The following is a 20,914-nucleotide window of genomic DNA, read 5'->3' as shown; positions in this document are numbered from 1 at the left end:
AAATTAGAAAATAAAATAAAATTTAACTGTTAAAATAATTAAATAAATAAATAATTAAACTTAAGAATTAACTTTTTAATCTATGTTTAGCTACTGCCACATCATTGGCTTCTGACTAACATGTGAAAAATAATTCACCTTAGACAAAGGGAGAATAAAAACATGAACCAGCAAACTTAACTTTGTTACCATTTGTTTGGACTAAACTTAATTTGTTATGTGTTAAATCTACCAAAAATGAATTAGCCGATGATTTGTAGTGTTCCAAGGGCTTCCTCACTTGAAAAGAGTATATCTCATGAAACCCTAACTAGTGAGCCCCTATAGTGCACTGAAGTGCTTTTTAAAAAGATTCCTAATTGGATTGTAGGCATGCTTTAAATTATTAGGAGCTGAAATCAACACCAAACAGGAAGAAATGCAAATTCTTAAATTTTAATTGAAATTATATGCTGTAATATGATAGTGTTATGTATCTAGATGATCTGCTTAAGTCCAGTTCTAATATATTCTAAGGTGTACTAATTACAGTGGATAAAATTTTTTTAATAATCTGTACTGATTTTCTGCAACTAAAATAAGGTAGAAGGTTATTGTGTTTGTGCACTAACACCAAATGTCCCATTCTGCAAGATATGATTCTTGTAATAGGCAGTTGGGTTGCTTTTATGACCTGGTTCCCTCCCTGAACAGAAATGCTGAGGTCAGTGAGAGACCACAAGGCAGAATATGTCTTTAACCTTGGTATCAGTGACTGACAATATTAAACTGCAGATTTTCAATCACTGGCCGTGATTATTCTTTAACCATGAATCCAGCTCAGGGACCCTCAGTGTTACATTGTTCACAGTTCTATTGCTTAATAATATAATCCAATAATTGATGTTACTTTCTTTATCATGTTAGGGTGTTGTAAAAATAAAAGAACAAACAAAGGTCTGGAATATGTTTTTGCCTCTATTCCAAAAGGAAAGATTAGCTATAAGCTAATCAAAAAGGCAGATAAGAATATTTTAAATAAGAATACTGTAAAATAAGAGTATTTTAAATTTTATAGTGGTTATGTTTTTAAGCTAAATATCAAATGTTAAATTAGAATTTATTGATTCTTCTGTTAATGAGATTGCTGAATTTATTAAAATAAATTTTAAGAATCTATTAAAAAATTCTTAAAAAAAGAATCTATTGATTCTTAAAACCTAGTCTGAAAGGTAATTTCATTTGGACTATCTAATATTATTAAAGCAAAGAAAACAACATTAAATCAAAAATTTAAATTTAAAATTTTCCATGCCTCTGGCTGGCTATTTTCACTGACTTTAAGCCTTTGTGACTCTTCCTCTGATGTCAGCTTTAAGTCTTGTTCTGTTGAGAAATCCATATATTCGGTTAAAATGAACCACTTAGAACAGTTAAAAACTATTGCCTTTATAAAAATAGATTGAAGACAACATTTTATTTTATTTAATAAACTGAGTGTTTAGTCTTTCATGAAATAGTTACTTAGGAAATAATTCTCCAAAACTTCAACAAACCACTTGGGGAGACACCTGATGTGATTCACTCACAAATTCATCCATCCAACATAAATGAACAAAACCACCAGAAACACAACTTTAAAATACAGTAGAAACATATAAGGTAACTCAGTATGTTGTTCACTTCCTAATAGTGAAGCAGTAAATGTAAAGAAAAGGAAATTTAGTTTTAAAGAGAAACAAGTTTTCCTGCACTTAGCTAGTCTGACTCTAAGGATAGTAACAAGCAGGGCCCAGGAAAGGTCATTGTGACCCTGTCTGAGAAGCCAGAGCCCACAGGTATGGGCTCCAGACATCCCAGAGCAAGGTTAAGAAAACAAATTCCTTTACCATCTCCCCTCCCCTTCAGCATTTATTCATAGCTATTTTTACTAATGCATATATTTTGCAAATTCTTGTTTTTCTTCAATGCAGCTGCAAGGTCACAAGCTATGCAGTGGCTGGAAAACTGTCACTATACGATTAACTGCCTTTGTTCTGCTTCTGTAAGTTTGCCTATATAAGCCAAGCCCTGTCTTTGTTCAGGGCTCAGCTTTTTGATGCAAATCTGCTGAGCTGGTGTGCACCTAAACAAAATCCTCTTGTTTGACCCATTGGGTCTCTCCTGCCTCCTGTTTTCTGCAAAAATAGTACCTTACAAACGATTTCCAAAATTACTACTGACACCTTTATTAGTGTACAATGTCTTCTTAACATCTAAAATGTTTCCATCCACTATTATGACAAATTTATTTTCATTTTTCTTTTTTTTTGTTTTAGCTGGGGTCTTGCTCTGTAACCAGGCTGGAGTGCAGTGGCACAATCTCAGCTCACTGCAACCTCTGACTCCCTTTTTCAAATGATTCTCCTGTCTCAGTCTCCTGAGAAGCTGCGATTACAGGCACACACCATCATGCCCAGCTAATTTTTGTATTTTTAGTAGAGATGGGGTTTCACCATTGGCCAGGATGGTCCTGATCTTTTGACCTTGTGATCCACCTGCTCCAGCCTCCCAAAATGCTGCAATTACAGGTGTGAGCCACCACACCCAGCCTTGTTTTCATCTTTTAAAACAATGCTATGGGAAGTCTTCCTTGATTCTGCAGATCTTTCCCCAGATAAACAGGTAACTCCTTCCTTGAGGTTGCCTTAGGACCTCACTGATTTTTCTACTGCACCTTTACCACCTGAACTGTACACTATTCCTCCACATGTCTGTCCCCTCTGCTCCAAGACTGCAGAGGACAGTCTTGCACATCATATTTGTAAAAACAGTCTTTATTTTACTCAGAAATTTCTTATTGAGTCCTGCTACACACATGCTAGGTGTTAGGGTTTAAAAAGAATGAAAATAAAGCCTGTCAGGGATGGCTTTTCTAGAACACCTGCCCAAGCAGAGACTTAAATATTGAGGCTAGCTAGATTAAAAGTGGTAGAGGGCAAGAAAGGGTGACAGCATGCCACACAGCAGCAAGAGCAGGAGCGAGGCCTGAAAGAGTGAAAGTATTTGCCTGCAATAGAAGGAGGAGTGCATAGGGCATTAAGAGCCACTCAGTAATGCCAGAGAAAGGGCACACAGGGAAAAGGGCTAAAGATGTAGAGTAGGGCAGAAGTCAGATTATGAAAGCCTTATGTGTACCTTTAAGATGCTTAGACATTAACATTCAAGAGTGGTCCCTGGTCCTATCTGTATTTAGATGTAGATCATTTTAATGCCAAAACCAATATTCCTAGTGAGCCATTATTCATTAAGACAAGGTGACAGCTAGCTCATGTGGACACAGCTGAGATGATACTATGTAGCAAATTCTCAATAATTCTCATGAACACTTGGAAAGTCAATTCTATAATAAGTCATAGAAATTATAATAAATCACTTAATATTTGTTTGGGAAGGTGCTTTATAAAGTTATAGTGTATATGAATATAACTAATAGTTGTGAATTCAGAGCTGTGAAAATAAAGCAAAAAAATCACACTGTGTTTGAGTCAGCAATCTTTAGATTTCTATCTAGTCTTCCTACCCAGTCCATAAATTCTAAGTATAATCCTAGTACTCACTCTCAAGTTTAAGTTAAATGCTAGCCTATACAAAAAATACTCTTTCTCTTACTTCTTTTTTGTTATTTATATGTTGCTTTGTTTAAAGGAAGAACACAAAAATGCCCTGCTAAAGGGATTCTGTTTGGCTGCAGGCTGCAAGAGGGGAAAAACACAAAGCACATTTTGCAGAAAATGATTTTTTAGAAGTCAGAACTATGACATGAAGCCAAGCAGGGCACTCTAGGACTGACTTTGCTGTGCTTCCTTAATATGCTCCTTGCTCTCTTTCTTTTCTGGAAGCTGTGACTCACACAGGTCATGGAGAAAATTTCCTACTCCTTCCTCATGCCCAGCTTAAATACTAGTGTACAACGTGGAAACCTGTAAATTATCTGACATTTCTCTCTGTCCCCCAAACCTTTCTCATTCAATTATCACTAAATCATATTGACTATACCTCTCTTCTGCTTCTGCTTTATATTACCACTTCTACTGAGGACATAAACATTTACAAAATGGCTTTTATTACAAAAAACCCTTCCAACTATTAATGTTATTTCTTACATGAAAAAAATTAAGCAAAACAAATGAAAAAAGCATAACACCAAAAAAAGGCCAACACATTAAAATGAGTAATGAAGATTCCAAACTTTATTTCACCATGGGCAGGTGAAAACCTTAGAATACATTGATACTAGTCCAAGGATGTGTGACATGGAAACTATAGCTGACTACTGCAAAAGCTTCCTTTGTCTCCTGGTTTCTTTACATGGTTATCTTCCATAAATCCCAGCAAACTACAGGCCACAGGCCAAATCCAATCTGCCTTTTGGCTTTGTAAATAAAGTTTTATAGGAGCTCAGTCATGCCTGTTTGCTTACATATAATCATGGTGGCTTTCACACTACAACAACAGACAACAGCCTGGTTAAGTAGATATGACAGAGACCACATAGTCTAAAATATTTCCCACCTGGTCCTTTACAGAAAAAGCTTGCTAACCCATTTTACATCATAAGCAGAATATGCCTTAATATTCAAATTTAATCTTGTAACTCCCCTGCTCAAATTTCTCCAATGAGCCCCTGCAGCACACATTGTTGACTCCCTATCAGTAGCCATTCCTTATTCTTTCTTGCAGAAGAAACACAAGTTTATTGGGATATTTATTATCCCAATCCCCCTCCTCAGCCTCAGAAAGAGAAATGTTTATTCTAAGCTAATCATGTATTTGCCATCCCATTGCCTGGTTTGGGAATAAGCATGTGGTGTGACCCAGCCAATGAAATGTTACAGGAAGCCCCTTGCATGCTTCTAAGTTTTCTCCCTGTTTAAAAGACACATGTGAAGAAAAGCAGCCCTTGAAATGTTGTGTTGTGAGAACAAGATGTTTGGAGCTGCTGCGAATTAGCCAACCATGAAAGGAGACATGAAGAAAACACTGCCAACAGCACAGCTGAAAGAGGGACAAGTGGGATCCTAGGATATCACTGAACAACCAAAACAACTCTGGTTCCTACTGTTTTAGCCACTGCTCATCTAGTATTTACAGTCCAAAGCATTGTACCTGGTAAATTTCCCATGGCCCACAGGGTAAGACCTACTCATTTCTATAGTATTAAAAAAGTCTATCATAAACTTGCCTTAGCTAAGTATTCACCTCATTCCCAACCTCTGGTGTCTCACACTTTTGGTACTAGCAAAAGTGAACTGCTCAGAAACCCTGCAAAGTTCACTCGGCATCTTGTCTTTTGCACTTGTTGCTCTTCCTGCCAAACAGGCAATCTCATTAGTTGTTCTTCTGGCAAACACACAAACTTGTTGCATGTTCATTCTGCCAAAAATTATTCTTCTGCTTCTTTACCTAGAAAAATTCTTCTCACTCTGCATGCTTACTTTGAATCATACCTACTTTTTTTCAAAACTTTCATTCCTCATCACATATGTCTGGCACATAATTAATACATAATAAATCATAATTATAAGCTTCCAGTTGGCATCTAGCACACAGTAAGCACTGAATAAAGTAGTAAAATAATAAAAATGACAATGATAATAACAAGCTCCTGTCTGTATTTTTAATTGTGTGTGTTCTGTAGCATTAGAAAAATGATTAGTATCTAAAAGACATTTGATAGTTATTTGTTAAGTGGACAAGTGAAAACATAGAAATGTTTTCTTTGTAAATTCTGTTGAAAAAGCACAGAAATGAAATAGAGACAGCTCTACTATGAGCACCTTAAAGATCAAAACTACATCTATTCCATCTTTGTCTCCTGCAACTTATAAAACCTAACTTACAGAAGCTTTTTGATAAATAGATGGCTAAATTAAAGGTGTCCTAATACAGTTTGGATTATACAACGTATTAGGTGTCCACAACCAGGTGGCATACTAGTATTTTTGTTAATGTGAAACATTTTTCTACTTTTATTATAATCTGCTGAGCCTAGAATTGGGCAATTTGTATATTTATTATGACAATCTTTTGGTAAATGGTAGCAGAGCATCTTGTTCTAACAAAATTACTGTTATCAAGACAATTGACCAGCAGGTAGAAGAACACATCTTGTTCCAACAAAGTAAATGTATCTCTTTCCACCTTCAAATGAGGAGGAATGAAGTCAGTAAGAGTGAGACCTTGTTGGGACAAGGATATGCAACATGACTTGTGCTTTGGCGTTTTGTGATCAAAAATTCCTTACTTTTATTTTTTTATCTACGGTAGGACCACCCAGAGCAGGGGTCCACAACTCCCAGGTCACAGACTGGTACCACTCCATGGACTATTAAGAACCACACCACACAGGAGGAGGTGAGCAGCAGGCAAACCAGGGAAGCTTCACCTGTACTTACAGCCACACCCCATGGCTCATATTACCGCCTGAACTCTGCCTCCAGTCAGATCAGTGATAGCACTAGATACTCATTGGAGCATGAACCCTATTGTGAACTGCTCATCTGAGGGATCTAGGTTGTGTGCTTTATATGAGAATCTAATGCCTGATGATATGTCACTGTCTCAATTTGCCCCCAGATGAGACCATCTAGTTGCAGAAAAATAAGCTCAGAGTTTCCACGGATTCTACATTATGGTAAGTTGTATAATTATTTCATTATATATTACAATGTAATAATAATATAAAGTAGCACAATAAATGACACATGGCTGAATCCTGAAACCATCCTCACCTTCCCCCACCCCATGGAAAGACTGTCTTCCACAAAACCGGTCCCTGCTGCCAAAAACATTGTGGACAACTGACCTAAAGTAATTCATTATCACAAGTCTTACCTGGATTGCTGTTTTCAGAAGAGATTTTTAGCATCTGTTTTTCTTTATAGTCAGAAAGTAATTCACAAATTCTATGTATAAAAATGTAATAAACCAAATTACTATTTTAATACTGATATAAAAAATACTTACCAAATGTAAAATTCTTAGAGTATTTCAAACAATATCATAATATCAGAATTTAACAGTATTATCCCATACACTTATGAGTACATTCTACAAACTTTTCTTTAAGCTTCTAATTAAAGAAGAAAAAAAATTAGGTGAAATGCTCATAAATCAAGGGCACTGTGATCCAGTAAATCAGCATGCATTAGCATGACATAATAGAAAGTGTCCCAACTCTGCACAAGTTCTAGCTCCATAATGAACAGCTATTTGTTTTGGACAACTTTCTTCTCTTAGGCTCAATGTCTTCTACAAAGTGAGGACTTTGCTGCCTTATTTCACTAGGTTGTTATAAAGATTTAACAAGGTAACATTTTTTAAATGCTCAGAGAAATAGTAAAGCAATGGAATAATCTGTTCCTAAACTTTATGACTAAAATTATCTTGGAATCCCAAATAAAACCCCATGTGTATTTTGTTTATAGGTTCTAATATGCAAATGCTGTAGTTTTCAGAAAATGTTATTAAGTCCTAATTTTGCTTCTTAGTTGTCCTACTCCTTATGGCTTATAATTCAGGGCATCTCAACTGTGTCATAGTTTGTAACTAAATTTTTTCATAAATCTCTCATTAAAGTAGATAATGTGATTGTCCACTATTACGGAGTTGACCAATTTGTTGTGCTAAGGGCAGAAAAACCAATGGATGTTAAGACCTGGCTTGGAGCAATGATCCTTCTCTACAGACTCAAACTCTGAGCCAGCAGATGTTTGTTAGGATAATGCTTTATATTGATGTTCAATTCCAGCTGACATGGGAGACCAAAACTCTACTTTTAGTTTTTTTCAGTTTTCATGAAGAAGCTGCAAATTGACATTCTCTAATTTTTGACGTACATACTTATAATATATTTTGCACTGAACACATTATTCAGCTCTAAATCATCTCACAGACCATCTTCCATGACTATTTTTGCAGCACAAATCACATTTCGATATTTTGGTGGCACCCATTTTGCTTTGATTCACACTGTTTCCTTAGAGCTAGTCAGCAAATAGTGAAACGATCTTCCAGTGACTGCACAAAATATGGAATGCTTCAAAGAGTTGTGCTGCCTCCTTATGCAGAAGCCATGCTAACTTTCTCTGTATTGTTCCAATTTTAGGATATGTGCCGCCAAAGCAGGCACAAAGCCCTACTTTTACAGATGATTTGTGATGAGTCATGGACAAGGCTTGGCTCTTGTCCATGACTCATCACTACTTACTTAACCTACTTGAGATTCTGAGAATTCTCTTCAATGGCTTCCTGTGAGGTACAATTTGAAAATATTTTAAAATCTTGAGCTAGAGATGGAAGTAGCTTGGACGATTTTCATTATCATGTAAATCAGATCACTCAAGGGGCCAACCACAGCTGGGAGCCACTGCTTGGGGAAGGCTCATATGGGACTTTCTACTGCCTAAGGTTCTACACAGGATATAAAGGTGCCTCACAGTATAGATCTGGTAGCAAAGAAGAAGAAACAAACACTGATCTCTTTCTGCCACATTATTTGAACCCCTCTGACCCTTTATAACAAGCCCACCTAATATCTGCTAGAGAAAAGACCAACAACGGCCTGAAAGGATCTCTTTCAGACCATGAAGGTCTCAGCTAATTCTTGGCTAAGATGTGGGTTCCACATTAGGTTCTGAATACAGGAGGAAGGGTCAGTTTGCTCATTTTGTGTGCGGATAAAGTCAGGATGCCCAGCGGCCAGAGCAGGGTGCTGGTGCTTTGGGAACAATGGCTGAGCATATAAGCATAGGTAAGGGAACTAAAAAATGTTGTAACTTCAAAGTCACTGTATGAATCCCCATGAAGACTTGAGGGATCTGAATCAGTAAGGGCATCTTGGTGTCAAAGGTCAACAATTACCAGGCAGCAGAACCAGTTTGAGTGGCAACAATGCAGCAACAGAAACAATGGAAACAACAGAATGATTGGAATGTCCTTTTTTTTCTCCTCCTTCTGACTTGATAAAAGGGACTGTCTTCCTTGGATTTAGTGAACCCCTTTGGTTCTTGAAAAATTCAAGGAGTATGTAGGAGATAGTCCCCAGAAGACAGTACAAGGCTTTCTGCTAAACTGAGCATTTCAAGACCCAAATAACTAATCAGAAAAATCAAAGATGTGATACTCTTTTTTATCCCATGCATAGGTGTTATACTTGGATGAAATGAACAATATTGGGATCTCTAAGGATAAAGGTCTTAAAAGTCCTGAGGTAAAGAATCCTGCATCCACTGGTACTTCTAACTTGTCTTGCTTTTTGTCTGATTTCTGGCTGATGCAGGGGACTAACTCACTGCCGCTCTAAAACTACCTGAACCAAACTACGACATCTCACCTGATATGTAAGATGCAATTGTTATAATTATTTTAAACCTCAATTTAGCATTAACTAGCCTTTTCATGTAAACACTTACACATGATGATGACTAGAAACAGCATACTCTCTGGCCGTCTGTCCAGATAGATCTTGAGACGATACATCAACATTTTGCTCAAGTAGAAGATTGACTATACTTGCTGATCCACCACATACAGCAAGTATGAGGGCAGTTCTAAAATTACAGAGATAATTTCTCCTTTAGGAACTGTAATAAAGTTATTTTAAAAGCTAATTTGATATACTTTACCAATTTAACATCTTGCCTGTCCATGCAGAATCAAACATTTACATGCGCTAAAAGACATAAGCATCTTGGGTGCTCAAGAGTTCATCTTTGTAAAATACCACCAAGGTTAAAAGGAAGGGACAAAAAGGAAACCTCTTATCTCAGTGGGGTATTGCATAGCAGAATCTTCTAATTTAAAGTCCTTTGATGGGCAAGAAACAATGCTAGGGCCACTTATCTGAAGTGGACAAAGATTCAAGTGAAGACTTTGTCACAGCTTCCCTAGACTGATATGCTGTAATAGAAAATTAGCTAGGGGCTAAGATAAATAAGAGCTCTCTGCATGCTGAAAGCAGTAGTATTAATAATAATGGTAAGAATAGTAGTCACAGGAGTTTCAGTTGATGCCAATAAGCATGTGCTATGCACTGAATTAAATGCCACATATATCTTTCTTGCTTATGCACAGCCAACTTTGAAGGATATATTCTCCTACTTTTCACATATGACAACATATTGGGTGGTAAATAACATTCCCAATGTCACACACGTAGCAAGTAAGAAAGTTAGGAATTAAACCCAGTCTTGTGTGAATCTAAAGCCTAGCTCTTTTCTCTTTATCACCCACCTACAGCTTGCCTTCATTAAAGGAAAAGTGTATCCACTTAAAACTATCTTCACTCCCTCTCTCCATACCAACTAAAAATAAAAACATCAAAATACACTGGAAATAAAAAAGGAAAAAAGCTGTTGAACCCACAGTATGTGGGAATAGCAATTAATTGTCATGTAGGGATAAGCTAACATTAATATTCTTCAAAGAAAGCAACTTAAAGCAGAGTCATTGAAAAGATAAAAGGATTTTCAACTCCTATTTATGTTTAATACAGCATATTTAGTGGAAAAGCATATAAGATATAGAGGTTAAAACCTACTAGAAAGGGTTAAGAAGTTCAATACTGAGTCATAAAGTAAACTGAAAGTTAAAGTTCAAACTTCATAAAATTAATATGAAATCCCTTTAGCTAACATAAGATCATGTAACCAAAAACATCATACAACAAATAACATCAGTCAATATAATGAGAAGATGAATCCTACTAAAACAGTTCTTTATGTTGCCCAGTCCAAATAATTGCTTTTCTACTTAACTGATTTGTGTTGATACTGATCACTATGTCCCAATAAGTATAATTTAATCTTATTATTATTTATGACTTGAGTGACTGCTATCAATCTAGAACAACACACAGATTAAAAGAAATAACCATACCTTCCATATCTATCAAGTGCATTTAAATTAGCTTTTTTCTTGATTAAAAATTTCACCACTTGCTGTTTTTGTTCATGTATGCCAAGCAAAAGTGGTGTGAGGCCACACTGTAAAACAATATAAAACAAAAACAATATTTAATTCAAAAAATTATGTATTTCTCAACTGAACTGGAAGCTTATGGACTTACACTCACAGAAAGTAAATAAAATTTGGTCGCTTCCTTCTCACTGTTCTGTACTTTCCCATATGCCACTCCTTCCCTTGGAAACATCCCTTCTCTGCCTCACCACATTAAATCTGATCATCTCAAAAACTCACTTTAAACATTTACTGTTTCCAAGACTCTTTGTTTCTAAATGAGCATTTGGCATGGCACTTTTGGATGATTTTTTTTTTTCATTTAAACAAAAAGCTTCTTGAGGGCAGGGGCTGTATCTTTTATCTCTATATTATCCAACCCTAAGACAAAATTGTTGTGTATAAAGCAAGAATTTGAATGTAAAATATTTCTTTAGTTTCACGTTTTACCAAAGTTCAAGCTCCAACATGCAATAAATATCGCTATTAATACTCACACTGCCCATTTCAATAATTTTTCCAACATTTATTCATTTAAAATCTATTTGTATTTAATTTTTCCAGATTGTTAACTAGATAGATAATCAGTTCATAGGATTACTGAAACTAAGAGATTTCCTATCTGTATTCTTAATAACTCCATGGTTTTTAGTGTTTAAACCTGCCATCCTGAATAAGCCAAAGCTCTACAAACTTAAGAGACATACTGGATAGCCCATAATACAGCTTCAATTGACAAAAAAGTTTAGAATTTGCTACAGTTCTGAGAAAACTCTGCTCTTAAAAATGACTTACTGACCTAAGCACTTGAATGATTGAACAAAGGGACACAAAGTCCTGAGAGAGCCATCCTCTACTTATTGGAAGACTACTCACTGCAAATTTCTAAAGACCTTCTGAATGGCAGTGAATAACTGATGGTAGAAAGGAAAAGGTATTATTCTGTAAGCTGATAGATAGTGCCAATAATATTCATTTTAATGTCCCAACGACACAGATAAGTCAGACTAGGCCAGGAATGGTGGCTCACACCTGTAATCTTAGCATTTTGGGAGCCTGAGGTGGGTGATTCACTTGAGCCCAGGAGTTCAAGATCAGCCTGAGAAACATGGCAAAAACCTCATCTCTACTAAAAAAAAAAATACAAAAACAGATTGGAGGACCACCAGAGCTTAGGGACGTCAAGGCTGTGGTGATCTGTGACCGCACAACTGCACTCCAGCCTGGGGAACAGAGTGAGACCCCATCTCAAAAACAAACAAACAAAAATTTAGATTAATGTTATTGGAAAGGAAAGATTTAAAGGAATTAGCACATTTCCAACTCCAACTCTTCTAGAAATATCTGAAGTTTCTGAGATATAAGAATTTACATATTACACTTATGTATTCAGTGGTTAAGCAGGAGTGTATCCGGATTTTGACAAATTTGTTGTTGTTGTTGTTGTTGTTAGAGACAGGGTCTCATTATGTTGACCAGGCTAGACTAGAACTCCTAAGCTCAGGCAATCCTCCCACCTCAGCCTCCCTAGCAGCTGGGACTACAGCCATGCACCACCATGCCTGGCTTCAAGGAAACCTTTTTAAACATACATATCCAGGCTTTATTAGACTTACTCTATCAAAATCTTCAGGGGAAAACCTAGACTTGAAGATTATTTAAAAATTTTCCTGAGGTAACTGGAATGCACAACTCTAGCTGGAAGCTAGTGCAATAGACAATTATTTCAGTCTCATCTCTCATCCACATAAACAATTCCCTTTATCATTTGAGGATTTGGCCAAAAAGAGGAAAGAGTAGGAGAGAGACTCATTTGCTGAAAACACCACAAAATTTTCCCCGGTAAGAGTAGAACAAGGTCTAGTAAACTCAAAATCCAACCTGATCTTTTTACTTATAAGCCCCTTATCTCCCACCTTCCCATCAAGACATTCTAGAATTGAAAGCAGAGTTGAGACTCTAATTGGCCATTTCTACCAGAATAGGATACTAAGTTGGTTAATTACTTGTTATTCCTTCTACTCAAGGGTTTCCCACTACATTACCACATATTCACTGCCAATCTGGTTCCTCAGAGGCCTCCTAAAATTGATCTCTAGGCAGTTTACAACCCACTAACTCCCTCTCCCAAACTGAAAACTGTCATTCTCTAAAATGGAAAAGAACCCTGTCTCACCATATAAAGGAAACAAATGAATGAACAACAATAACAACACACACACACACACACACACACACACACACACACACACACACACACAACCTCTTCATGGTCTTTTCCCCCATTACCTAATTTCCAAGTTGGCCTTGATATTTCTGATTGCTGCATTTTTCCCTTTCCACTTCTGCCTCATGAGCAATCAGAAATATCTTAAGCCTTGCCACTGAGAGATATATCACCTCATATCTATTAGTGTTTTTTTAGGAATTTGCCAAAGTAGCAGGATTACTATTCACTGAAACATGTTTAAGTTTTCTTGGAGTTTTAATGTAAAACCTATTTCCAGGGCAAATTTTGTCATTTTACATTTGTTAGGGAAAAAAAACTTGGCAGGGAAAAATTGAAAAAAAAAAAGTATTACCTTTTACAAATTCAGTGTTTTTTTAAAAAAAAAGCATTAACCACAAGTGCACTGAAAAAACTGTACCCTCTAATGCTTCTTTAAAAGTAACAATATTTAAAATAAAGTCTTAGATAATTAAGTCATTTCAAAATATTTTCATTCAGGTTATGCTTGAGCTTCCAAATACGGAAAACTGGCCCTTACACAGGTCAATGTTAACACGAATGCATTTCAGTATTTTGAAGATAAAATTGGTAGATCTATACCTTGTTTTTTGATTCAATATCAGCACCATATAAGAGCAGTGCTTTGGCCATTAATTTGTCTTCATTGTAGATAGCATAGTGTAGAGCGGTATTTCCATACTCATCTTGAATATTTCGATCAGCGCCATGTTCCAGCAACATTAACACACATTCATCTTCCTGGCATTGTACGGCCTGTCAGTATTAGACCAAAAACAAATTATAAGTCCTAGGAATTCAAAATAACATTCCACAGCTTTCACCAACTAGTTATATTTAAATGAGAAAACTCATTTTTATGCTATCTATTGAAATCAAACCCATCTCACGCTGATATAGTTGACTACTGCATACCTTTATCAGAGCTGTCCTTTTTTTGTTGTCAAGGACATTAAGTTGACATCGTCTGTCCAGCAGGAGTTGTACTACTTCTGAATTTCCATTGGCAGAGGCCAAATGTAGAGCAGTCCTATGAGAGTGAGAAGACTTCAGGAAATTGTAGTGCACTAGCTAATGCCACATTAATGATTCATGTAGTTGCAAACAATGAATAGCCTATTACTCTGCCTTCAAAACAAACTCAATTTTCCTTTGAAGAAAGCACACTACTTATTACCTCTCATTAGTCACTGTATTAATGAAAGAGCAGCCTATTTGAATAGAAAGAGCATAGCTCTTGGATGACATTCAACTTGGGCTGGAATCCTACTTGAAGCTCTGTCGCTTCCTAGCTGTTGCTTAGCCTTTTTGTGTCTCAATTTCCTCATCAATAAAATGGGAATGAAAATAGTCAGTTTCTCAGAGGAAACCACTGTAATGCTTAAATAAGACTCTACACAAAATATAGAATAGTTCCTAACACAAATAACAGCTCAAAAATTGTAAGATATTATAATTTTTACTAATACCACTAAAGACAACATTTGAATTAAGCGAAACGATACAATTATACCTACACTTTCAGGTACATTTTAAAGATTACAGGTAGCATTGTACTGTATTTTATTGAGTCTAAGATGATCATTGTCTCCATGTTTTAACATTTCTTACACTGAAATACCACTTATAATTCATGATTTACTATAATTATAATTGGCAGCATTTAAATAATTTTCTTAGTGAGACATAAAATAATGGGGCATCATACAATCCCTGGTGCCTTACATTAAGTAGAATATGTTATAATATAACAGGTCTGGGGCAGTTCCAGTCAGATGACTAGCATTTAGATAAATTTTAGTTCTTAAAAGAATTATGGAATAAGAGGGCTGAGGTGAAAACAAAAACAATTTTCTAAAATAATCTATTTCTTACTTTGGTTTTCAAAAACTTTAAGCCAAAGAAAACTTGAAATTCAAATGAATAGCATGGGCTCATTTTTTTCAATACTTAGATTTATACAATGTATGTACATCAGATATTTCCAATCATTCATATTAGGATTTAAGACTGTTATAAATTTTCTCTTTTTAAAATGGATTTATGAAACTATTTGTGGAGCTTTTTTCAACTTTTACATTCGGGGATACAGGTGCAGGATGTGCAGGTTGGTTAACATAGGTAAACGTGTTCCAAGGGGGTTGGTTGTACAGATTATTTCATAACCCAGGTGTTAAGCCTAGTACCCGTTAGTTCTATTTCCTGCTTCTTTCCTTCCTCCCACCCTCCACCCTCTGATAGGCCCCAGTGTGTGTTGCTTCCCTCTAGGTGTCTGTGTGTTCTCCTCATTTAGCTCCCACCTATAAGTGAGACCATGCATTATTTGGTTTTCTCTTCCTATGTTAGTTTGCTAAGGATAATGGCCTTGAACACCATCCATGTCCCTGCAAAGGACAGGCTCTTGTTCTTTCTTTTATGGCTACATAGTATTCCATGCTGTTTATGTACCACATTTAAGTTCTTAAAACAGCTAAAACAGTCTTTACCCAAGTCTTATAAATTTTCAAAAGGGCAGTTAAGGGTTATCTTTTACTATTTTCCACCTTCAGAAGTGCTTTTGTTTGAAAGGAGGGAGGAAAAGCTTCAATTGAGATTAAGTCCTAATGCCCCAATTTTGATTCTCTCAGCTTGCTCAGGCGCAGCAGGTAAACATGAAGTTTTCAAAGGTGGAAGGATCCTGAGAGATAGCAGAATATGCCTGCCATATAATAGGTGTCTGGCTTATGTTTGATGACTAAACGGATTGAAAGAATGGATAAACATAGGTTGGAAGTTCAATATTTTTAAAAGAAAACTCCTGTTGAGTAGAGCAATACATTTGTGATAGTAACGATCATTTATATTTGCTATTTTAGTTTTCATAAATATATAACTAAACTAAAATAATTAATCCATACTATTTACACGTTAATCTATATATAATAAAATGTATATACAATAAAATCTACCAGAAGAGGTAAACAGAAGCCCTCTACTTCTGAAGAGGGTAAAAGTTCACAGAAGATAGCCATCCACAGGTATAAAAATAAATAATAGAATGTGAGAAATTATTTGTATCTATGCAAGTAGCATATTCCTTCTCTTCCCAAGGATTATTTCATTACTAATGAAACTTAACTAAAACTTTTCAGATGTTCATTGCAGAAATCACAGATAAGAGAAAGGGAAAAACTTCACTTACAAATCCCCAGAAATAAGTTTGATTATATTTTCCACATATTTCCAGCTAACACAAGAGCAGATTCTGTTTGTGTAAATGTATAACAAACTGATTTTTTCTCACTTGATATAGCAAAGTACATCTCTGCATGCCGACATATCTCTGTACCTACTGACACCCTCAATGGTTACATATTATTCCATCCTATGGATGCACTGAAATTTGTTCATAAAATCTTTATATGAGTTCTTCTCAATACATGGCTATTTTAAGCAATACTAAGAAAAACAGCTGTGTCTGTTTCATATAGATATTTCAGTATAATGGAATAGATGGGTAAAAGGCATACACATTTTAAAAATGTGGTTCTTACCATCAAAGTGTCTACTTGAAAAGTCGCAGCAACTTAAACTTTCAGCAAGTATATAAGTACCACTGTTCTTCACCCTCGCAAACTTTGTGGACAGAAAACAGTATTTCATTCCTTTATATTTATTTATTTATTTTTATTTATTTATTTTTTTGAGATGGAGTCTCACTCCTTCACCCAGGCTGGAGTGTAGTGGTGCAATCTCAGCTCACTGCAACCTCCATCTCCCTGGTTCAAGCAATTCTCCTGCCTCAGCCTCCTGAGTAGCTAGGATTACAGGTGCATGCCACCATGCCCAGCTAATTCTTTGTATTTTTAGTAGAAACGGGTTTCACCATGCTGGCCAGGCTAGTATCAAACTCCTGACCTCGTGATCCACCTGCCTTGGCCTCCCAAAGTGCTGGGATTACAGGCATGAGCCACCATGGCTGGCCTTTCATTCCTCTTCTAACTTAAACAGAAAATAGTCTTTCATTCCTCTTCTAACTTAAATTCCTTCTCTTAGCAGGAATGCTATGTTTTCCTATGTGCACAGGTCACTGGTAGACATGCAAAAAAGTACCTTGCCCAATTTTAAATTGAGCTTATTTTATTATATCTGCATATATATGCCGGTTTCAGTGGCTCATGACTGTAATCTCAGCACTTTGGGAGGCTGAGGTGGATGGATCACAAGGACAGGAGTTCAAGACCAGCCTGGCAAAGATGGTGAAATCCCGTCTTGATTAAGAACACAAAAAATTAGCCAGGCATGGTGGTGGGTGCCTGTAATCCAAGCTACTTGGTAGGCTGAGGCAGAGAATTACTTGAACCAGGAACCAGAGGTTGTAGTGAGCTGATATTGCACCACTGCACTCCAGCCTGGGCTATGGAGTGAGAGTCTGTCTCAGAAAAATAAATATTTGCACATATAAATAGGCATTTGTGTTTTCTTCTGGTACTTTTCTCCTTTTGTATCTTTAAAATTTTTAATCTATACTCCAGGAACTTATTTTTGTGACATAAAAATCTAGGTAGTTTTCTCCAAACAGCATGCATTTAATTTATGAATAATTCACTTTGTTTTACCAATATGAAACATCACCATTATCAAGTGCTAAATTCTTACATATATTTGGGTATTTCTGGATTTCCTATTCTGTTCTGTTCATTTATGTCTTTTCAGCTGTTAGTAAACAATTTGTGGAAATAACACACACACATTTTGATATCTGGAAAAGCAAGTCTTTTTCCATTCTGTTACAAAAAATCAATTTATCACAATGATAAAATACATCATGTGCAATTTAAAGACACTAAGACTTTGCTATTTTTATTTGGCTTATGTAAAAGTGATAAACACAGAAAAAGCTCACATCTTAAGAAAAACGAACCTTCCTATTCAAAGATATGAACCATACTTCCCATTTCAGTTTCCTTTTAAGGTTACTCAGTAAAGAACGTATTTACATAGGGTACACATAGATATAAAATCCATATTGGATTTTATTTGAAAAATATTTAGCCCAGAAGTTGATATATTATGGGACTTAGTTCTCAATATACACCTTTCTATAGTGTATAGAACATTGTTTTAAAATGTGTACATTAAAAATAATCTGCTGCATCGACTTAATTTTGCGAGTTAAATCACTTTAAAACCGTCTATTAGTGTTCTATAAGGGAAATTATAATTGGATTGGAAATCAGCTAAAGTTTTGTTTTTGTGTTGCTGTTTATAAAGGGACCTGGGCCCTGACCTCTCTGAGGTTTCCACACCCAGGGTGGTGTGGGGCCTGCGGAGGAAGAGAAAGCCTGGCTCCTCCCTCCCTGCGCCAGGAGGGTATGTCCCCATCATCCCCCCATGTCCCGCCTCCTCCCATCCCAGGCCCGGTTACCTGTTTTGCTTGTCCCTCTTGTTCATGTCAGTGTCCCTGAGCATGAGGATGAGATCCTTTCTGGGGACTTTACCCCACCAGGCAGCTCTGTGGAGCTTGTCCAGATCTTCTCGACGGACGTGGTACCTCGGCTCCATGAAGGCGCTGTCGTCGTAGTCTCCCCAAGTGCCCACGTTGCTCTTGCCGCTCCCCCTGCAGCAGGGGAAGCAGTGACAGCACCACTTGCCCACCTTGCTCCTGAGTGTCTTCATAAAGGAGTTGTCATGGTCTCCAGAAGTGCCCACATTGCTCGTGCCGCTCCCCCTGCAGCAGGGGAAGCAGTGGTGGCAACACTTGCCCATCTTGCTCCTGAGCGTCTTCATAAAGGAGTCGTCGTGGTCTCCAGAAGTGCCCATGTTGCTCTTGCCGCTCCCCCTGCAGCAGGGGAAGCGGTGGTGGCACCACTTGCCCATCTTGCTCCTGAGATCAAATGGCTTCTTCACAGCAGAGGCAGCGGGCATTGAACAAACCTCAGCCACCATCTGCTTTTAACAGCCAGGGGAGGCCGGTAGTAGCGAACAGATCGCGTCTACCAACCAGTTTCACCAACTAGCAGGAAACCCTGGGTTTCCAATCTGTTTGAAGAGAAAGGTCAATCCCAGCCAAAACTTGCCAACCCCAGCAAGGGAGCCCAGCCCACCCCACCCAGGGAAAACCCACACCCACCCGGGGAAAGCCCACGCCCACCAGGGGGACCCCACGCCCACCCCAGGAAAGGCCAAGCCCCCCCTCCCAAGGAAACACCCAGCCCAGTCAAGGGAATGCCAAACCCAACAGAGAAAAGGTCAAGCCCAGCAAAGGAATTCGAGGGAGGAAACGCCAATCCAAGCAAGAAACACCAGGCAAAGCGACTAACAGCCAAGCCAAGCTAGGAACGCAAGGCCAAGCGAGGAACGCGAAGCGAAGCGTACCCGTTACAGGTAAGCCAAGCCGTTATGCGCGTGCGGGGCGCGCGTGCGGGGGGCGCGCGCCTCAGACGTTATGCGGCGTGCGCGTGAGGCGTGCGCGTGTCATTGCACGTGGTGCAGGAAGTGGCCGATGTGTGCAATCCGCGTGCGCAAGTCTTGGCGCCACAAATGTCAGTGACAGCCTTGCGTTACTGGCAAAGTTCATGGGAGTTGGCCCAGCTTTCTGGCCACTGAGGAGAAGCCTGTGGTGGGAAAAAGCCTCTTGAAGCAGGACTGGGGCTAGAGCGCCTGGAACTCGAGGATGCTGACAGCCTCCTCTGAAGAAAGCCCCCAAGACACTAGTGGTGGCGCTGTTGCGGGTGGCCGCCGCTGCAGCTTAGAGCTCTGGTTGGCGGAGCTGGATGCAAATGGCCTCAAAATCTCCGAGCACAAGACGCCCACGGAGCCCAGGGCCTGCCTGAGGCGCCTTCCACACCTGCTCCTCCTTGGTCCGCACCCAGAACACAGGGCCATCAGCAACGGGGCACTCGGGGCCACAGAATCGGGGCTGGGCTGCTAGCTCCTGCTGTGGTGCCCCCTGCCTGGTGTCCAAACCAGGGCCAACAGCTGTGGGGCTTCTGGCCTGGGGTGCTTCGCTTCACTGGCATGCAGTAGGGTTGAGGTGCAGGCCGCTGTCTCTAGGCCTGCAAGAGGGGGCTGGGAGGAGCACCTACCACTGATGGGGAGATGCAGGAAGGCACCCCCACGTGCAGATCCTGGGAACAGGACACTGCCAGCACCAGGGAGCCAGATCGGAGCCTCCCTGGCAGCCTGTGAGCTGGACCCAGGCAGTGGCACCTCGACCCTCCTGCTGGGACCCTCCTGCTGTGCAGGCTTATGCAGCCAGGCTCCAGGCTGCTTCACCCATACTGCAGGTGCTTTGGTGTGGGAGGAAAAATGCATTCTGGCCAGGCACTGTGGCTCACGCCTGTAATCCCAGCACTTTGGGAGGCTGAGGCGGGCGGATCATAAGGTCAGGAGATAAAGACCATCCTGGCTAACACGGTGAAACCTCATCTCTACTAAAAATACAAAATACTAGTGGGCATGGTGGTGGGCGCCTGTAGTCCCAGCTACTCGGGAGGCAGGAGAATGGCGTGAACCCGGGAGGCGGAGCTTGCAGTGAGCCGAGATCACATCACTGCAACCTGGGCGACAAAGCAAGACTCTGTCAAAAAAAGAGAGAGAGAGAGAGACAGAGACAAAGACAGAGACGGAGACAGAGAGACAGACGGAGAGAGAGAAAAATGGATTCTAAGCCTGGGACACCGACCTGCTCTTGCCAACAAAAGC

The 20,914-nt window shown here is 38.7% G+C and overlaps 1 protein-coding gene and 1 non-coding gene across 2 annotated transcripts in view; both read right to left on the bottom strand.

Annotated features, from left to right (window-relative positions):
• Window positions 1-19,592, bottom strand: part of POTEC (POTE ankyrin domain family member C) — a 36,152-nt gene extending 16,560 nt beyond the window's left edge. Inside the window, exons 1-7 of the mRNA XM_063795490.1 lie at window positions 18,636-19,592; window positions 14,144-14,258; window positions 13,811-13,984; window positions 10,900-11,006; window positions 9,435-9,572; window positions 6,856-6,926; window positions 1,295-1,365 (exon numbers count right to left, since the gene is read on the bottom strand). Coding sequence (XP_063651560.1) covers window positions 1,295-1,365; window positions 6,856-6,926; window positions 9,435-9,572; window positions 10,900-11,006; window positions 13,811-13,984; window positions 14,144-14,258; window positions 18,636-19,156 — 1,197 coding nt within the window. The 5' untranslated portion in view covers window positions 19,157-19,592. The remainder of the gene's footprint in view (window positions 1-1,294; window positions 1,366-6,855; window positions 6,927-9,434; window positions 9,573-10,899; window positions 11,007-13,810; window positions 13,985-14,143; window positions 14,259-18,635) is intronic.
• Window positions 8,046-8,152, bottom strand: LOC112206349 (U6 spliceosomal RNA). The gene has a single exon (XR_002940571.1). It is a non-coding gene; the product is annotated as a U6 spliceosomal RNA (small nuclear RNA).
• Window positions 19,593-20,914: the final 1,322 nt, after the last annotated feature.

Source organism: Pan troglodytes, chromosome 17 (assembly GCF_028858775.2).
Source record: "Pan troglodytes isolate AG18354 chromosome 17, NHGRI_mPanTro3-v2.0_pri, whole genome shotgun sequence".
Taxonomy (NCBI): domain Eukaryota; kingdom Metazoa; phylum Chordata; class Mammalia; order Primates; family Hominidae; genus Pan; species Pan troglodytes.
Note: the sequence above shows the minus strand (reverse complement) of the source record. Positions and strands in the feature narration are given on the sequence as shown.